This window comes from Ranitomeya imitator, chromosome 1, assembly GCF_032444005.1.
Source record: "Ranitomeya imitator isolate aRanImi1 chromosome 1, aRanImi1.pri, whole genome shotgun sequence".
NCBI classification, from domain to species: Eukaryota; Metazoa; Chordata; class Amphibia; order Anura; family Dendrobatidae; genus Ranitomeya; species Ranitomeya imitator.
This window is the reverse complement of record NC_091282.1, coordinates 908,759,558-908,780,780: the sequence shown is the minus strand read 5'-3', so window position 1 is coordinate 908,780,780 and position 21,223 is coordinate 908,759,558. Positions and strand designations below refer to the sequence as shown.

At 43.4% G+C, this 21,223-nt stretch overlaps 1 protein-coding gene across 5 annotated transcripts in view; it reads left to right on the top strand.

The window, feature by feature from the left end:
* Window positions 1-21,223, top strand: part of USO1 (USO1 vesicle transport factor) — a 189,544-nt gene that overhangs the window by 110,166 nt on the left and 58,155 nt on the right. For all 5 annotated transcript variants that reach the window (XM_069743466.1, XM_069743471.1, XM_069743464.1 and 2 more), the window contains 8 exons: window positions 3,274-3,384; window positions 4,273-4,391; window positions 8,390-8,571; window positions 12,943-13,064; window positions 13,819-13,957; window positions 14,131-14,294; window positions 14,483-14,554; window positions 14,759-14,857. In XM_069743466.1, coding sequence (XP_069599567.1) covers window positions 3,274-3,384; window positions 4,273-4,391; window positions 8,390-8,571; window positions 12,943-13,064; window positions 13,819-13,957; window positions 14,131-14,294; window positions 14,483-14,554; window positions 14,759-14,857 — 1,008 coding nt within the window. The remainder of the gene's footprint in view (window positions 1-3,273; window positions 3,385-4,272; window positions 4,392-8,389; window positions 8,572-12,942; window positions 13,065-13,818; window positions 13,958-14,130; window positions 14,295-14,482; window positions 14,555-14,758; window positions 14,858-21,223) is intronic.

Below are 21,223 nucleotides of genomic sequence, written 5' to 3'. Positions count from 1 at the left end.
CCCTCCTTATAAGACTCCTTTGGAAGCTTGGGACCTTAATCTGGTCTTAAGGGCTTTACAGAACGCTCCTTTTGAGCCTCTTCAAGATGTTTCTTTGATGTTTCTTTCTTGGAAAGTCGTATTTTTAGTGGCCATAACATCCATAAGACGGGTTTCGGAGCTGGCAGCCCTTTCTTGTCGTCCCCCTTTTTTGCGTTTTCATCAGGACAAGGTAGTGCTCAGACCAGCACCGTCCTTTTTGCCGAAGGATGTTTCATCATTCCACATCAATGAAGATATTGTTCTGCCCTCTTTTTGTCCGGCACCTACGCACCGTGTAGAAAAAGCACTCCATACTTTGGATCTGGTGAGGGCTCTGAGGAGGTACGTTTCCCGAACGGCTCCTTTTCGCCAGACAGATGCTCTGTTTGTCCTTCCGCAGGGTCACAAGAAGGGATGCGCGGCTTCAAAATCTACCCTGGCCAGGTAGATAAGGGCGACCATTCAGGAGGCTTATCGCACCATGGGCATGACGGTTCCGGCCGGAATCAAGGCTCATTCGACTAGAGCGGTGGGGGCTTCCTGGGCCATTCGGCACCAGGCCTCAGCAGAACAGGTTTGCAAGGCTGCGACCTGGTCTAGTCTGCATACGTTTGTCAAACATTATAATGCCCACTCCCAGATCTCTGCAGATGCAAGTCTGGGTAGAAGGATTCTTCAAGCGGCAGTGGCGCATTTATAGACAACCATCATCTGGATGTCTTTTACTGGTGAGTTATTTTTCCCACCCAGGGACTGCTTTAGGACATCACACAGTCCTGTGTCCCCCAATGAGGCGAAGGAGAAATATGGATTTTTGTGTTACTCACCGTAAAATCCTTTTCTCCGAGACGCTCATTGGGGGACACAGCTCCCTCCCTGGTAGCCTTATGGCTGCTTTGGTTATATCTGATTACATTAGTCAGTAGGATCTTTTCTAGACATAAGTTTTCTGTATTTATGCTGTTATATTATTTTTTGTTTTGTTCTCCTACTGCTTTTTGCACCAAACTGGAGTCTCTGGTAGCCAGTGTCAGGGTGTATACGATGGAGGAGGAGCTAACTTTTTTTTCAAGTTTACTTAGTGTCAGCCTCCTGGCGGCAGAAGCATACACCCACAGTCACACAGTCCTGTGTCCCCCAATGAGCGTCTCGGAGAAAAGGATTTTACGGTGAGTAACACAAAAATCCCTATTTCACACCGGTCTTTAAACTTTTCTCAAACTCGCTGTTCTGAACAGATGATTTTTCAGCAGTCTCATTATGATCACAGACAAGATTATAATGATACGTATCATCTCTATGTACAAAAACAGAGAACAGTCAAATTTTAGGCCTAGTGACCAGTGTGGAAATTGTAAGAATTTTTTTTTTTTAATGGATACTGATATTTGTGTTTTCATAAGTGTTGACATGACCCCATTAGAACTGTAGTTTCCTGTAACTGCAGCGACCTGAGTTGGCTCCAATTGCTGCAGTTTAACAATTTAAATGCTGCTGTCAATCGCTGACAGCGGCATTCAAATTGTGCCATGCTGGTGCACACCTTGGCTCCCATAAGACTCCGGTGAAGCCATCTATGGGTTACTTCAGTTGAAATCACCCCAAATTTCCTCTTTCAAAAATAAAGAAATGAAAAAGTAAATATCTAAAGAAGTCTGATCTATCAAAATGTTCATTGTTTAAAGCAGTGGTTGAACTTGATAGACTGGAGTCTTTTTTTCAACCTATGTAACTACCGTATATGTCAAATGCCGGAAAAAAAAAAAATCAGAACTATCGAATTGCTGTTTTCCAGTTGATAAACTTCATAAAAAAGTGCAATTTAAGGCAATAAAAATCTCAGATTTATTTCAATAAAATGTCCGCTGCAATCTAAGAAAACAAGCCCTCACACAAGCCCCAATAGGAAAATTAAAAAGTTCCGGGCGTCATAAAATGGTGACACAAACAACATTTTTTTTCAAATTTCAGAATTAGTTTTTTATTACTACAAAAAAGCTGGGTGAGTTTGGTATCTCAGTAATTGTACTGACCTGGAGAATCACGGTGCCAGGTCATTTTTACCACACAAGGCCGTAAAAATTGTAATCTGAATGGTGTAAGTTGACACTACAACTCGTTCCGCAAAAAAACAAGTTCTCACATAGATATGTCGATGGAAAATAAAAAAAAAACACTGTATGGCTCTTAGAACAAGGGGTGGAAAAAATAAAAGTGCAAAAAAAGAGGGGTTAAAGGTTACTGACGCAGTTCTAAAATCCAGAATCGGCTGCCGTGTCAACAGCAAATTCAGGGTATGTGCACACGTTGCAGATTCTCTGCGGATCCGCAGCGTTTTTTTAGGTGCAGAAACGCTGCAGATCCGCAATTAATTTACAGTACAATGTAAATCAATGAGAAAAAAAAATGCTGTGCACACTGCGGTTTAAAAGAAGTAGCATGTCACTTCTTTTTTTGCGAATCTGCAGCGTTTTTGTACCTATTCCATTATAGAAAACTGCAGGGGTAAAAAACGCAGCAAATCCGCAAGAAAACCGCAGCAAAAACGCACAAAAAACGCTGTGGAACCGCACAAAAAACGCGACAAATCCGCAGGTGCGTTTTCTGCCAGGAGAGACAGAATCCGCACCAGAAATTCCTAAGCCTAATCCGCAACGTGTGCACATAGCCTAAAACCTGTTTCCATCTTGAATCAGTATCATCTCGCAGCGAGACTGACTCCATCATACCCTTGTAGACCTGGTGAATGAAGGAGCTTGACCGACTGGGACAGTTAAAGGGGTTTTCCATGACTTCTATTATTTTGTGTATGGGGCTAAGAACTGATAACTACCTGCTTGTTCTGTGCAGAGACTATCTCTGCTGGCTCAGCCAGCGATCTCCTTGATTAATTTAACCCCTCGTCAACAGAGCAGCACCTTCTCTTCTGGTCTGCTCTGTCAACTGTGCATCACTGTAGATGCCTCGATTATTGACCGTCAGCTCTCCCTAGTTAGGCAGCTGGGAGCCGGCTGTCAATTAGCATGACATTGATAGAGATGCCCCATCAACAGAGTAGAGCGGAAGAGAAGACGCTGCTCTGTCGATGTGCAGTATCAGTTTGTCTAGTATTATATTTTATCCTATTCAGTATAAGTGGCTACACTAGTAATAGCTGGGCGGCCATCTACTTGTCAGTCTGCCTTGCTGCTACGTATCACGTGACATTGTGGTCTAATCTCATAAGTGCTTGTGTATTGTCCCTTTTTGCAGGGCAGTAAGGTGCAGACCAGAGTCGGACTGTTAATGCTGCTGTGCACTTGGTTAACCAACTGTCCCATTGCTGTTACACATTTCCTACACAATGCAGCTAATGTGCCTTTTGTATCCTTTATTATTATGAATATTTCCTGTCCAAGTGTTATCATTTTTATACCAATGAAATAACCATACTGAAAAGAGAATACCAAAGTTATATCCTTTGTTTAAAAGGTTATTCCCATCATTCAAAATGGCAATGTGTCGCTAGATATGGCAAAAATGAGCAACTCGCCCTTTGAAATGATTTCCTCATAGTCTTCTGTACTCCTGATATTATTTTTTCACCCACTTCGCGGTTTAACACCTTGTTGTCAGGGATTCCGACCATCTCCTTGATCTGGCAGCAGTGGCCACACATCTGCTTCTCAGCCTATTGATATTCCTATGCAGCCTGCCTGGTGTCTGGAGCGTACGTTTCTGCGGTATTTCTCATCCCAAGCTACCTCTACCATCCCCATTCAGGCCCGTAGAATAGGGGCTGTGCATGTCCAATAGCCCAGATATCGCTCTGTAAAGGTGCTGACTTCCCTGCTGTCACAATCATTGAGCTTCCGATTTTTCAGAGGCATCGCGGGCACGTGTTCAGCCTAGCGGCTGTCCTCGTGTGTCGGACGGGCGCACGACAGGATGTCGGAAGGCTGGGCAGCAAAACACTCCTATGTTGCAATAGCCCCTTAAGTCTATAATCTAAATAATTGGGGGGGGGAAGAGGGAGTGATGGGCGTATGTGGACCTCAAAATTCACCTAGGGATGTGCACAGAAGTTAGTGCCTTACAGTCAAATTCCCTATTATGGTCCTTCCCAAACCCAAATCTTGAATTTAAACCTTTTCCACGTGATCCATTTTAAAACTCGATCTTTACCTTTTATTTTAAAATACTAAAAAAAAGCTACTGAGTTATAAGTACGGTATTTTTTTAGATTTTTTTTTTTCCTTAATGAACTTACAGCTCACAGGGCAGATATCCGAGAATCTTGGAGAAGAGGAGCAGCTTGTTCAGGGCTTGTGTGCTTTGCTTCTAGGAATCTGCATTTACTATAATGATAACTCATTTGAAGGCAATACCAAGTAAGTGAGTAATGTCACAGTATAGAGGTCTTACACACATTGATGTCACAGCACAGAGGTCTTGTACACGATGTCACAGCACAGGGATAATCTACTTAGTGATGTCACAGCACAGAGGTATTACACACAGTGTTGTCGCAATACATGGATAATCTACTTAGTGATGTCACAGCACAGAGGTATTACACACAGTGTTGTCGCAATACATGGATAATCTACTTAGTGATGCAACAGCACAGAGGTATTACACACAGTGTTGTCATAGTACATGGATAATCTACTTAGTGATGCAACAGCACAGAGGTATTACACACAGTGTTGTCATAGTACATGGATAATCTACTTAGTGATGTCACAGCACAGAGGTATTACACACAGTGATGTCACAGTGCATGGATAATCTACTTAGTGATGTCACAACACAGAGGTATTACACACTGATGTCACAATATAGGGATAATCTTAGTGATGTCACAGCACAGGTATTACACACAGTGATGTCACAGTACATGGATAATCTACTTAGTGATGCAACAGCACAGAGGTATTACACACAGTGTTGTCATAGTACATGGATAATCTACTTAGTGATGTCACAGCACAGAGGTATTACACACAGTGATGTCACAGTGCATGGATAATCTACTTAGTGATGTCACAACACAGAGGTATTACACACTGATGTCACAATATAGGGATAATCTTAGTGATGTCACAGCACAGGTATTACACACAGTGATGTCACAGTACATGGATAATCTACTTAGTGATGCAACAGCACAGAGGTATTACACACAGTGTTGTCATAGTACATGGATAATCTACTTAGTGATGCAACAGCACAGAGGTATTACACACAGTGTTGTCATAGTACATAGATAATCTACTTAGTGATGTCACAGCACAGAGGTATTACACACAGTGATGTCACAATACATGGATAATCTAATTAATTGATGTCATAGCACAGAGGTATTAAACACAGTGATGTCACAGTGCATGGATAATCTACTTAGTGATGTCACAATATGGGGATAATCTGCTTTGTGATGTAACAGCACATAAATGTTAAAAATAGTGATGTCACAGTACAGGGATAATTTACACTGTAATGTTGTAACATTGGATTTACATAAATAGTGATGTCACTTTAGGAATAATCTGAAAGAAACCAAATAACCTTGTAAACCTTTGGTAACCTGGATAAAAAATCCACCTTTAATTATCATTTTAAAACCATGTAACAGCCACAAACAACAAAACACAAACAAAAACACACAGCCGTGCAATCTAGATAATCCCTACCACATCAACCTAATAAATCCTACCTATCAGCGGAGGTTGGCACCCCATATATATATGCGAGATTGGCGCCCCCGCTCAACGTCGGCTGACCCTATATCTCCTACATGCACCCTAGTTTAGTGTCTCATTTGGACCATCAGATATGCATGACCGAAAAATTAGATAGGGATTTATAAAAGCCGATATTGACTGAAGGGTAGATTGTGGCAGGGTGAAAGATACGGACAAAAACAAAGTGCAGAAAGTGCTCGTGAATAAAATTTATTCACGAGCAATTTCTGCACTTTGTTTGCCAACCTCCGCTGAAAGGTAGGATTTATTAGGTTGATGTGGTAGGGATTATCTAGATTGGTTTGTGTTTTGATGTTTGTGGCTGTTACATGGTTTTAAAATGATAATTAAAGGGAACCTGTCACCCCGAAAATCGCGGGTGAGGTAATCCCACCGGCATCAGGGGCTTATCTGCAGCATTCTGTAATGCTGTAGATAAGCCCCCGATGTTACCTGAAAAAGGAGAAAAAGACGTTATATTATACTCACCCAGGGGCGGTCCGCTGCTGGTCAGGTTGGATGGGTGTCTCTGGTCCGCTGCGGCGCCTCCTATCTTCTTTCCATGACGTCCTCTTCTGATCTTCAGCCACGGCTCCGGCGCAGGCGTACTTTGCTCTGCCCTCTTGAGGACAGAGGATAGTACTGCAGTGCGCAGGCGCCGGAAAGGTCAGAGGCCCGGCGCCTGCGCACTGCAGTACTTTGTCTGCCCTCAACAGGGCAGAGCAAAGTACGCCTGCGCCGGAGCCGTGGCTGAAGATCAGAAGAGGACGTCTTGAAATGAAGATGGGAGGCGCCGCAGCGGACCAGAGACGCCCATCCGACCTGACCAGCAGCGGGACCGCCCCTGGGTGAGTATAATCTAACGTCTTTTTCTCCTTTTTCAGGTAACATCGGGGGCATATCTACAGCATTACAGAATGCTGCAGATAAGCCCCTGATGCCGGTGGGATTACCTCACCCGCGATTTTCGGGGTGACAGGTTCCTTTTAAAGGTGGATTTTTATCCAGGTTACCAAAGGTTTACAAGGTTTTTTGTTTTTTTTCTGATTAAGTTTTTTGACCTTGAATTTAGCTATCAGCTTTCTTGTATTCACTTTAGGAATAATGCACAAAATGATTTCATAGTACAGGGATAATCTCAGGAATGTTGCATCATAGGAAATCTGTGTCTGTCTGTTTTCCAAACGAGATTATTTTTATGGCCCCTTGGACTTTAGTTACAAGGTTCTGACAAAGGCAAATATTTGTGAAGTGTCCTGATGCATAATGGAAATGTGTTAACATTTTTGAATTTTTTCAGAGATAGGTCTTGAATATTGGGTTGGTTGCGGTTTAACACCCCGCGCCACCAGTGACCAGACGTAGACTGTGAACACTGCAGCTGCATTCACAGTGAAATGGCCATTCACTGCTCCCGCGGCTCAGCTACAATGAAAGTGAATTGGGTCCAGAAGCTCTGCTTTTATTTACTGCACCAGCTCTGTTCACCATTTACATCCAGCTTACAGCTGATCATTGGTGGTGCCAAGTGTCGGACCCTCATCCATCTGATAGTGATGACCTATGCAAACCATAAAATGACAGAAAAACGACTGGCACATCCAGACTAGTGTGAATAGGTGCATACCAGGAGCAGCTACCTCCATATACAATATACAAAAAAAGGTTGCACTCTTTCGTGCCAAAGCACGTCGAATATGAAATAAATGAAATATGAATAGCAAAATGGCTTTTTGAACATTAGGAAAAATATTTGTGAGATGCTTTGCACAGAATTTGGCCAAATAGTGTGAGCCCATCAACCATCGTCAAGGTGGTCTCATTAATCTGATGGGTCCCAGTTAGCAAAAGAAAAGAAAAAAATCCCTCACTTCTCTGTCCAAATGTGAACACTTACCGAAGGCTAATGTCTGTATGCTTGGGTGAATGTGGACACCTCTGTCAGTAAAGCCTACATATGGGTTGGCCGGAACCAAGTGTGAATAGATGTAATTAAAAACCAGATGGTGAAGGGAGGAGTGCTCAGTCAATAAGCTAACATAGAAATGACAGAAAAACGACACATCCAAACTAGTGTGAATAGGTGCATACCAGGAGCAGCTACCTCCATATATAATATACAACAAAAGGTTGCATTCTTTCTTCCTGGTATGCACCTATTCACACTAGTTTGGATGTGTCGTTTTTCTGTCATTTCTATGTTAGCTTATTGACTGAGCACTCCTCCCTTCACCATCTGGTTTTTAATTACATCTATTCACACTTGGTTCCGGCCAACCCATATGTAGGCTTTGCTGACCGAGGTGTCCACATTCACCCAGGCATACAGACATTGGCCTTCGGTAAGTGTTCACATTTGGACAGGGAGGTCTGGGACCCATCAGATTAATGAGACCACCTTGACGATGGTTGATGGGTTCACACTATTTGGCCAAATTCTGTGCAAAGCGTCTCTCAAATATTTGTCCTTATTTTCAAAAAGCCATTTTGCTATTCATATTTCATGTATTTCATATTTGACGTGCTTTGGCACGATAGAGTGCTACCTTTTTTTGTATATACTATGCAAACCCTAAGCCGTTAGTATTGGAGGCCTGGAGAATCCCTTTAACTGTAATCAACTGGTTTTTTTTCTTCTCCAGAGAGAAGTTGAAGCAGTTAATAGAGAAGAGAATAGGGAAGGAAATCTTCACCGAAAAGCTCGGCTTTATCACAAAGCATGAATTTTATTCAAAGGCTGCTCAGAAACCTCAACCGATTTTCCACACTCCTGACTACATGATGTTTGATCACGAGTTCACCAAATTAGTGAAGGAATTGGAGGGTAAGACTCCTATCCATCTTAGATTATGCCATGTAGAATATTTGTTACACCATCCCCTCAGTGATCCGTTGTGAAAATCAAGTTTGTAATCTAGAATGGAAAATTATCTTCTTTATGTTGCCTCACCAAGTTTTCCTCATGTGCGAACGGTACACTGTATTTCCAAATCAGAGGAGTGTGCGATGTATAAGGCTACTTTCACACTAGCGTTAACTGCAGTCCGTCACAATGCGTCGTTTTGCAGAAAAAACGCATCCTGCAAAAGTGCTTGCAGGATGCGTTTTTTCCCCATAGACTTGTATTGACGACGGATTGCCACACGTCGCATCCGTCGTGCGACGGATGCGTCGTGCTTTGGCGGACCGTCGGGAGCAAAAAACGCTACATGTAACGTTTTTTGCTCCTGACGGACCGCTTTTTCTGACTACGCATGCGCGGCCGGAACTCCGCCCCCACCTCCCCGCACCTCACAATGGGGCAGCGGATGCGCCGGAGAAATGCATCCGCTGCCTCCGTTGTGCAGTGCGTTAAACGCTAGCGTCGGAATCTCTGCCCGACGCATTGCGACGGGGAGATTCCGACGCTAGTGTGAAAGAAGCCTAAGGAACCTGTCAGTTGGTTTTAGGTCCACAAACTGCCATTAACATGTTATCTGGGAAAATAACAGGCTGACAATGAGGTCATTCTAGACTAGCTATTGAACCTGTTCTACACCTGGGTGACGAGCATTTTTATGGGTACATTTATACAGTGTTTTCAATAAAATGGCGCATGCACATACAGTGATATCCAGTGCCATTTTGTTGAAGACACGGTGTCTGCAATAAAATGGTGCCATAGTGCGGTATGCACATGCGCGGACTCCAGCTCCACACTGCGCATGCGCTGCCCAATCAAGGGGTCTCACAGAAGTAAGCATCCACCCTTATACTGTATGTAAGATTCTGGCCGATTAAGCATAGCACATGGCTTGTGATGTATCGGGCCTGTAGGACAACAGTCAAACCAAGAGAAGGACCCGGCAGTGTGACACTTTAAAGCAACGACTCCCACCCCTATGACTCTAAACAAGAAATCTCAAAAGTAGAAACACATGCAGGAAATAAATAGTGGCTGACAATGAGTATATCTAAAGGTGAGGAAAAATCAGAATCACCACCACATGTGTATATAGGATAAGTAAAGACCCATTGGTGAAGCTATAAAAGTAGAAAGAAAGTGCAAACCGAATACAAGAGCCCCTGGTAAACAAATAGTATAACTTTATTCATTACATAAGAATTAAAAATTTGGATAGGAGGGGAAAAAGTAACCAGATGAGAAGCGGATGTAAGCCCCAGTGACCATTATGTACACATTTGAATAGGACTGCAATTTATATGACAATGCACAATACATGTGATCATATATTACATAGAGTGCATGAACATAGCAAAATAGCGTAAATGCCTGGAAGGGATATTAGATGTCAAAGATTTAGTGTACTGGGGCTCATAGCCCCTCTACATGATGCTCCTTTTGCAGATTTCTCTATTGCAGTGATGGACCGACCCACTTGTCTCCTGGGGTCTTAGGGCGCCCAATTCTTTGGAGGAGTCTGCCGGTCTGTATATTATTTGTGTGTGTTTTTCCTAACATACTCGGACCAGTCCATATGCTATGGGTCTATGCATATTTTTTGCAAAAGACTGTCCTCATACCATACCTTGAATAGGCTCTCCGCCCCCTTGGGCATTTTCACAGCCTTTATAGGGGGATATATTTCTTTAAGGCCTCTTTTGGTGTGAATTTCAGGTGTTTATAACTGCTATCTACAGACACCTTCGCTTTTCCTGCCTGAATTGCTTATTAGTGAGTACCATCTGGCAAGATACTGGGCTATCTGTAGAATATGCCACACTATACATCTAGTGATTTCTCTCTACCTTTATGCGTTTTTTTTTTTTTTTTTTCATCCGTAATAGAGATTTGATACTGATATGGAGTGCTGTTTGTATCCTGCATTCATTGACCTATATACCGTAGTTTGTTTTCATGAGTGGCATGGTGGCATTGGTGTTTTCTTATCATGGGATTTAGTATTGTTATTTAGTCACGTGTGTGACTTTTAAATGTTTTTAATGTTTTTTTTTTTTTACATGTTTTTGCACTCAATAAAAATCTTTTTTATTTCAATTATTGTGTGGTGATCACCCGTTTATGGCCTCAGATTGTCCTTTTTATGTGTATTGTAGTACAGGTAAATAGATGCCCTAAATAAGCTGCAGGCGCATAAGGTAGATATACTACATAAAGTGCATATGCATATAAGTCTATGGGCTAGTTAATATACAGGATAGCCGAGTAGTATGTACAAGCCCAATAAATGGATACAAGCAAGCTAAGGATAGAGATGCATGAAATGACATTTACCTGTAAGTTGGTAGACACAACTGTCCCTGGATGCGTCCACCCTGACGCGCGTTTCGGCGTCTGCCTTTGTCAAGGGCTCATTTCATCCTTAGCTTGCTTGCATCCATATGTGGGGCTTGTACATACCAATCGGTTATACTATTGGCTTATCAAGGACTATTGTATTCGGTTTGCTGCTTCTTTCTACCCCATGACTCTACTAGAGTGCAATAAACTTATGGATAAATATTCACGTTTTGTTTTCCATCTCTTTTTTTTCTTATGCTGCATTGGCTAGAATATAGAAGGACACTTTGTCAACTTGCTGCTATGGTAGATCTATAATTAGTGGCGGTCTTGGGACCTAAAAAACACCTGCAGCCTCTTATTACCTCCTGGCTGAGCGACTTGGCTAGCTAACTTCAGATCTAAAGAAAGAAAAAGTTACTGCCGAAATAAAATGAAAACCTTTCCTTAGGAGGAATGGGCAAGTAGTCTAAGGCTGGTTTCACATTTGCGGTTGTGTCCGCAGAGTTTCTGACGCATACATCCGCATGCCTCTTGATTTCCTATCTTTTAACATGCATGGTGCATGCATTCGCCCGCGTTTGCTTACACATGCGTTTTTTCGCAGGGCGCGGCTAACGCACCATGTTGACATTTTTTTGAGGCGGCAAATTTCCGTCAAATATGTGCAGGCATGCGGATGAAGACGTTAACAACCGCATTAATGTCTATGGGAATGCATGCGTTCGATGTGCTTGCATACTTTGGACTGCGTATGTCCAGGAACTTATTTAGACACGCCCATTGAGACATGCCCTCATGGAAATATCGAACGCATGCGCATATAAAGCATTTTTTTGCCGTTATGCTTAAGCTGGTGTGGATAAACGCTGCCTTATCATGCGTTTTTGCATGCGTTTGCAGTCGCGGATGATACGCTGCGCACACAGACGCAAATGTGAAACTAGCCTAACTCTGGAGAGGAAAACTTGCTGGCTAATTCCTGGAATCATAGCCACAGAGGCACCGAGGCTAACAGGCAGCTTTTCTCTGACTTCAATGTGAGATGGAAGGGAGGAATAGGAGGAAGGTGAAATGTGAATGTAGACAGGGACCGTGACTGGGCCGCATCTCCACGGTATCTGTGACATGCCAGATAATGTGAAGGAGAGATGTGAAGCATGGCCAAAGTTTAAAGGAAATTTGTCAGCAGCCTTTTGCTGTATAGTCTGAGGGCGGCGTTGAGACACTGATTTCAGCGATGTGTCACGTATTGGGCTATGTGCTGTTGTTTCAATACAATGTGTTTTATCAGCAGGACATTATCATCACTGGACTGGTCCCCGTGTGCATCTTGGTCCATCTTAGCCCCTACCATTGAATTATCATCTTACTGCTTTCTGAGCTCTGCTACATCTAAAAGCTCTGATTGTGTCACAATTGCTGCACCCAGTAATCTAAGTGATTCATCGCTGGAATCTGGGTGGCAAAAACCTGGTGTCAGATTCCTTTTAAAGAGAGAGATTTCTCAAACATACGGTGTCTAAGCGCATTGGGAAGTCTTCCCTCTTCACTACAGAAGCACTTTAACTACATTTACATTCACATAGAGAAATAACAGAAAATGCTGGTCTATACGCAGCATTATGTTTATGGTTAAAGCAGACTTCAGCTGGTGATGATGATTGTTAGATGAGTGGTAAAGTGCCTATGTGACAGGTGGCAACGTGAGGCAGGCAATGGACATCAAGTATATATCTGACACTCTTACAAACACCAATGACATGAAGACCAAACCCAGACAACCATGTAAGTCCTATAAGTAAGTCCTCAATATTTCTGTAATGCGCTGCAATGTACCAGCTAGTCCCTATTAATATTCTGATAGCATGTATGTATATGTTGATTTATTTGTGCATATTACTATGCTAAGGAAATATTAGCTAGTAACTGTTCCAATCTTCTTGGCTCCAGTGGTCATTATTAAAGCTATCTACAAATCTAGTGAAGAAGACAAGAAGGAAGAAGAAGTGAAGAAATCCCTTGAGCAGCACGATAACATTATATCTCACTACAAAAGTGTCATCCGAGAGCAGGTAAACGGCAATAAGGAAAAATAAATGGTACCTAAAGTACAGCACTTCTTCAGGTGTTCCATTCCACTGAATGAAATAATGGTACAAATGACAAATAGAACCAAACAGCTCACTGCAATTTTGTAACTTTCCATAGATAAGTGAAAACTAATATGTGGTTGTTTTGGTAACTGGCATTTGTTATATTTGCACTGGGTTGTTTATGACTTAAAGGGAACCTGTCACCCCCAAAATCGATGGTGAGGTAAGCCCACCGTCATCAGGGGCTTATCTACAGCATTCTGTAATGCATTCTGTAATGCTGTAGATAAGCCCCCGATATATCCTGAGAGATGAGAAAAAGAGGTTAGATTAGACTCACCTGGGGGGGCGGTCCGATCCAATGGGCGTCGCGGTCCGGTCCGGCGCCTCCCACCTTCTTACGATGACGTCCTCTTCTTCACGCTGCGGCTCCTGCGCAGGTGTACTGATTTGCCCTGTTGAGGGCAGAGCAAAGTACTGCAGTGCGCAGGCGCCGGGCCTCTCTGACCTTTCCCGGCGCCTGGTCAGCGTCATGAAGTTGGTATAAGGTGGACCAACTCTTGACTCCTAAAATATGTAATAAATTGTGTACATTAGTACAATGCAGGATATGCTGTAAATGTTTTCAGGATAATTTAATGGCCTGTCGTAACGATAGGCCATCAACAAAGAAAAAGTAGTGTCCAAACCCTTTAGGGTGAAATATTTAACTTTGCAATATTTTCTCCTATAGGACATACAACTGGAAGATCTGAAACAGACAGTCTCTTCTTTACAAGTTAAAAATGAACAGTTCCAGACTACGATCTCCCAACAGCTTGCCCAAATTCAGCAGCACAAAGATCAGTACAATCTCCTCAAGGTGCAGCTAGGTAGTATTCCCATCGTCCTTTCTTCAGGAAATGTTTAGAGGATCTTTGCTTCCCCATCTGAATAAAGCCATACTGGTGCGGTCAATCTCGCATCATTCTCCTTGCATATTGCTTTTTGGTTTTGTACTACATTCATTCTCTCCTTTTTGTTGGTGACCATAATCTGTAAATAGGAAAGGATAGCCAGCACCACAATTCACATAACAGCAATGTACAGATGAACGGGTTCCAGTCGGAAGAAGTCAGCCGGTTAAAAGAGGAAATTGAAGAATTGACGAAACGGCATGAGTTATTACAAGGGGAGCTTTCTGAAAAAAATGTTCTTCTAGAAAACTTGGTAAGATTTTCTTGGCTATACAGTAATCATGGGCTAGAGTGTACAAAATATCTTACTAATAATATAGACAAAACACTGATTCATCAATCTAATATTGGGTAGTGGTCTGGCCAAAATCTACTTGTGATCTTCATGAAGGCAAATGCGTCTTGCACATTTTAATTGCTTTTCTGTGGTTTTGTCTACAGAAGTACAGTCATGCCGGCGGTCAGGCAGAGCAAAGCATTGGGGTATCGGAGCAAGTCAGCGAGCTCCACAAGGTACGTCCTACTAACAAGAAGTGGCATCAGCTCACCACATAGTTTGATCACAAAATCATCTGCAGATCTTCCACATACATGTAACACCCATGCACACTCATTAAAAAAAAAACAAAACTAATGAAACAAATGTGTAAATTGTTGTAAAGAGTGATCCTTTACATGGCATCAGAGGCAGTTTATTTTTGTTTCATTTCTGTGCAGGAAATGGAAACATTGAAATCTCAGCTCCTTGTTCAGTCTGCAGAAATTAACAGGCTACAAGCGGAAAGAATGGAATTATTCCAAAAATTAGAATCCAATGTAAGTTGCTCTTGTATATTCATCATGATGCAGTTATTTGCGGCTGAAAGGGAATGTATCATTAGAAAGTAGCCTTATTAAAAGAATATTTTTAATAGAGGTTTAGATTTTAATTTTTTAACCCCTTAACGTCAGAAGCTATTTTCGTTTTTGCGCAGATATGGGCATGTGAGGGCTTGTTTTTTGCGGGACGAGTTGTACTTGTGAACGACATCATTGGTTTTAACAAGTAGTGTATTGGAATACAGGAAAAAAAAATTCCAAGTGCAGTGAAATTGCAAAAAAGTGCAATTCCACAGTTTTGTTTTTTATTGTTTTTTTTTACCATGTTCACTAAATGCTAAAACTGACCTGCCATCATGATTCTCCAGGTCATTACGAGTTCATAGACACCAAACATGTATAGGTTGTTTTTTTTATTTAAGTGGTGAAAAAAAATCCAAACTTTGGTTTAAAAAAAATGGCGCCATTTTCCGAGACCTGTAGCATCTCCATTTTTCGTGATTTGAGTGAGGGCTTATTTTTTGCGCACCGATCTGACCTTTTTATTTATACCATTTTGGTGCAGATACGATCTTTTGATCGCCCGTTATTGCATTTTATTGCAATGTAGCAGCAATCAAAAAATGTAATTCTGGCGTTTTGAATTTTTTCCTCATTAAGCAGTTTAATGATCGGGTTAATTCTTTTTTTATATTGTTAGATCGGGCGATTCCGAATGCGGTGATACCAAATGTGTGTATGTTGGACTTTTTTTTTCTTCTTTTTTTGTATTCTTCAATAATCGCCATGGGAGACTATAATCTGCAGTTGTCTGACTGCTTGTGCCACACACAGGCGATGATCAGATCGCCTATGTGTAGCACAAATGCTCACTAGCTATGAGGGCCGACCACCGGGCAGCGCTCATAGCAATCCAGCTATGACAACCATAGAGGTCTGCTGGAAACCTCTGGTTGTAATGCCAACCCATCGGTGACCTGCGAACATGACACTGGGTCACCGATGGGCGGGATTTCCGGCACACTTCCGGTAAGCACAAGTTAAATGCCGCTGTCAGAGATTGACTGCGGCATTTAACAGGTTAACAACCGCAGGTGGATTGCAATTCCACCCTCATCTGTTAGAGGCACATGTCAGCTGTTTAGAACAGCTGACATGTGCTGGAAAAGATGTGTGCTCAGCGCCAGAGCCCACATCAAAGGTAGGGATTCTGACGTGGGTATATTTTTACACCCAACGTCGAAAAGGGGTTCATTGACTGTTCACATATATTCCAAATCCTCACTGTTGCAAACAAACTAGGTTGAGACTTTCTGAACCTTACTTTTTAGCTTTGCTGAATAGACTTCAACAGAATGAACAGAGCTATTTCATTAATATTACTGTACACCTAGGCCTTCTGTTGTACTTCTGAAGGCCTAGGTGGGATTCAAAGAGACTCAAACCAGTAACAAAAATGTGTGCTTCTTCAGATAACGTCAAGTACTTCAGATTTAATCAATTTGACATAATTCTCACCAAATAAATATTAGCCATTATGGCTTCTACATATTTACATCTAGTGAGTTAAACTTACGGTATTTTTGGGATTAGAAGGTGCACTTCATTCCCCCAAATTTGGGTGGAAAATGGGGGTGCGCCTTATAATTCGAATATACCTTATCGACCGCGGTGGAGCAGGGTTGCTGCTGGAGGAGGCAAGAGTAGCACGTTGCTGCAGGCCGCAGGCTGGGATGAGGGGATGTTTGGAGGTGTGAAATTGCGGGTGTTTGGTGGTGCGTGGGCCCCGCTGACATTTTGTGAAATCCCAGAGCCCCCGCATACCTGAGACATTCCGCTTGAAGGGAATCCTGTCTCCTTTAGCTTTATCTCGATGAGTTTTTGTATAAAGGGATCTGTAAATTTCATTGACTGTCTTCTTAACATTGCACTAAAAAGCTTTAAAGGGTTATTCTCACAATGGCAATATCTGCATGACAAGTATTGATATGCTGTACACACCAGTCTGGAACGGGACTTCGCTTCTTCCAAACCTCAGGACAGTCCCTCAATTGACTGACGATTGATGGCCGAAGTAATGGCTTTCGCTACTAGGCTGTTTATAGTGCACCCCCCAGTGAACATATAGTAGATACATATATCCGATCCCAACACCCAAGTGTGTGTACCGGTATATACTGTATATATGTGTGTATATATATATCTACTATATAATTGTCTACGGGTCACTTCCGTCTGTCCTTCTGTCTGGCTCGGATATTCATTGGTCGAGGCCTCTGTCTGTCATGGAAATGCAAGTTGCTGATTGGTCTCGTCAGCTGCCTGTAATGACTGCCGCGACCAATCAGCGACAGCCACAGTCCGATTAGTCCCTCCCTACTCCCCTGCAGTCAGTGCCCGGCGCCCGCTCCAGACTCCCTACAGTCAGCGCCTTCTCCATGCTCCCCTCCAGTCACCGCTCACACAGGGTTAATGCCAGCGGTAACGGACTGCGTTATGCCGCGGGTAAGGCTACTTTCACACTAGCGTTAACTGCAATCCGTCACAATGCGTCGTTTTGCAGAAAAAACGCATCCTGCAAAAGTGTTTGCAGGATGCGTTTTTTCTCCATTGACTAACATTACGCGACGCATTGCAACGGATTGCCACACGTCGCAACCGTCGCGCGACGGTTGCGCCGTGTTTCGGCCGACCGTCGGCCGCAAAAAACGTTCCATGTAACATTTTTTGCAGCCGACGGACCGTCTTTTCTGACCGCGCATGCGCGGCCGGAACTCCTCCCCCACCTCCCCGCACCTCACAATGGGGCAGCGGATGCGCTGAAAAGCAGCATCCGCTGCACCCGTTGTGCGGCGGAGGCAACGCTAGCGTCGGTAACCTCGGCCCGACGCACTGCGACGGGCCGAGCCCGACGCTAGTGTGAAAGAAGCCTAACTCGCTCTGTAACCGCCGCTATTAACCCTGTGTGACCAAGTTTTTACGATTGATGCTGCGCATGCAGCAACAATAGAAAAAATATCTAATGTTACAAATAATAATAATAAAAAAAACGTTATTCTCACCCTCCGACGTGCGCCCACTCCTCGGCAGTGCAAGCGGCAGGTTCCGGTGCCAAAGATGCTATGCGAGAAGGACCTGCCATGACATCACAGTCATGTGACCGCGACGTCATCACAGGTCCTGCGCTCATACAAACCCTGGGACCGGAAGCTGCTGCGTGCACCGCACACACAAGCGCCAGGGGCCCTCGGAAGGTAAGTATATGTTTATTTTTTATTTTAAGTCTTTTTTTAACCTGTTAATACGTGGCTGGGCAATATACAACGTGGTTGGGCAATTTACTACGTGGTTGGGCAATTTACTACGTGGTTGGGCAATTTACTACGTGGTTGGGCAATATACTACGTGGCTGTGCAATACACTACGTGGACATGCATATTCTAGAATACCCGATGCGTTAGAATCGGGCCACCATCTTGTGTATGTATGTATAAATATATAATATATGTGTGTGTATGTATGTAAATATATGTATATATGTGTGTGTGAGCCCACACTTGGGGGAGTGCGGGAGCCCACACTTGCTGGGTGCATATATACGATTGGGTAAGGCTTACAGTATGCTTTTATGTTCTTATACTTTGCTGCGCACTTGCGCTCATGATCTACCTACACCCCAGTATGTGGGCTCTCGCTAACTATGTGGTGATGTACTCTGCTGCCTGATTTTGTCTTGTCCCTGTTTGATACCTTTGTGTATAGTTTTATTAATAAAGTTGTTTCTACCTTTGTACTTGCGGACATTTTTCCACCTTTTTCTTTGTGGTTCTATATATATATGTGTGTGTGTATATGTATATATATAATTACAGACCAAAAGTTTGGACACACCTCATTAAATATTTTTCTGTATTTTCATGACTGAAAATTGTACATTCACACTGAAGGCATCAAAACTATGATTTAACACATTTGAATTATATACTTAATAAGGCTACACATTTGCGTTGTTGTGTGTTGCATCGGCGACGCAACGCACAACCCATGCAAAACGCATGCAAAAACGCATTGTTTTGTGACGCATGCGTCCATTTTTGGCTTGATTTTGGACGCAAAAAAAATGCAACTTGCTGCGTCCTCTGCGTCCTGACGCTTACGGCAAAAATGACGCATGCGTCACAAAACGCAAGACAACGCATGTCCATGCGCCCCCATGTTAAATATAGGGATGCATGCGTCGCCGCGGCTGCGCCCGACGCAACGCTAATGTGAACGTAGCCTATAAAAGTGTGAAAACAACTGAAATTATGTATTATATTCTAGGTTCTTCAAAGTAGTCACCTTTTGCTTTGATGACTGCTTTGCACACTCTTGGCATTCTCTTGATGAGCTTCAAGAGGTAGTCACCGGGAATGGTCTTCATGGTCTTCCAACAATCTTGAAGGAGTTCCCAGAGTTGCTTTGCACTTGTTGGCCCTTTTGCCTTCACTCTGCGGTCCAGCTCACCCCAAATCATCTCGATTGGGTTCTGTGGAGGCCAGGTCTGGCGTAGCACCTCATCACTCTCCCTAGTCAAATAGCCCTGACACAGCCTGGAGGTGTGCTTGGGGTCATTGTCCTGTTGAAAAATAAATGATGGTCCAACTAAACGCAAACCGGATGGAATAGCATGCCGCTGCAAGATGCTGTGGTAGCCATGCTGGTTCAGTACGCCTTCAATTTTGAATAAATCCCCAACAGTGTCACCAGCAAAGCACCCCCACACCATCACACCTCCTCCTCCATGCTTCACGGTGGGAACCAGGCATGTAGAGTCCATCCTTTCACCTTTTCTGCTTCGCACAAAGACACGGTGGTTGGAACCAAAGATCTCAAATTAGGGCTCATCAGACCAAAGCACAGATTTCCACTGGTCTCATGTCCATTCCTTGAGTTTTTTTTAGCCCAAACAAGTCTCTTCTGCTTGTTGCCTGTGCTTAGCAGTGGTTTCCTAGCAGCTATTTTACCATGAAGGCCTGCTGCACAAGTTCTCCTCTAACAGTTGTTGTAGAGATGTGTCTGCTGCTAGAACTCTGTGTGGCATTGACCTGGTCTCTAATTTGAGCTGCTGTTAACCTGCGATTTCGGAGGATGGCGACTCGGATAAACTTATCCTCAGAAGCAGAGGTGACTCTTGGTCTTCCTTTCCTGGGGCGGTCCTCATGTGTGCCAGTTTCTTTGTAGTGCTTGATGGGTTTTGCCACTGTACTTGGGGACACTTTCAAAGTTTTCCCAATTTTTCGGACTGACTGACCTTCATTTCTTAAAGGGAAGGTACCGCGTTTGTAGATCATTAATAAATCACTGTAATGTAGCATAACATGCTGCTATAACCAAGTTTTAAATGCATGTGAAACAGATTACGTGTGTAATATGAGTTTAAAGAAGGCACTGGGGGCTGACATCTTGGTTTCACAGCAGTTCACGACACTATCGGTGTCATTTTACGGCACCCCATGGACATGGGGTCAGGGCCGGTCTATTATCTCCTATCTCTAACATTGTAGCTGCTTTAGCAGTGAGCTGGGCACGCCTCTGTGGGCTGCACAACTCACTGCTGTAGGTGTGACTGGCCGCCATTTTATTATAGCCCAGTGCTATCTGCTGAGCTTCACTTACTTTCTATCACAGGAGAGAAACACTCACTGGAACCGGAGGATGGGGAGTGCGGGTGATTTATCTCCATGCTCCTCTGTACTCCAGGCAGGCAGGTCCTGGGCAGACATCCTCTGCTCTCACACTCTGCCCTCCCTGTGTGCTTCTCCTGCTCTGTCTCTGCCTCCTCACACACAGACCCTGTGATCTCTGGTAAGCTGCATTCACAGCCTGCCTCTCTCTCTGCCATACAATGTATCTCTCCCCTCCCTCCACAATGCCTGGCCATTCTCTGCAGACCTGGATCTCCTTCTTATCTTACTGAGGGATGAGTCACAGACAGCTCTGCTCAGATAATGCTGCTCCATACATAAACACCACATGTCTTCACTTTTCCTCCAGTCCACCATGCTGCTGAGCCCACTGTGTTCTGCTTTTTTGTAAACTCTGTAGCTGTGTTTCTGATGCAGTAACTGCTGGTGATAGCAGATTACAGGGCAATCACACACAAAATGGCGCTGCCCTGTGATGCTGCCCTTCATTCTGCCCCAGGGATATTAGACCACCCAAAAGGGGAGGGAAATGGTGATGTCAGCAGTTACTGCCCCAATTTTCCAGCTAACAGTAAAGCTAGTAAGTCTTACTATAGCTGCTTGAGGTCTAAAACGGAAAATGCTCCCCCTAGTGGTCAATATATATATTTGTAAGAAAATATATAATATTATTCAT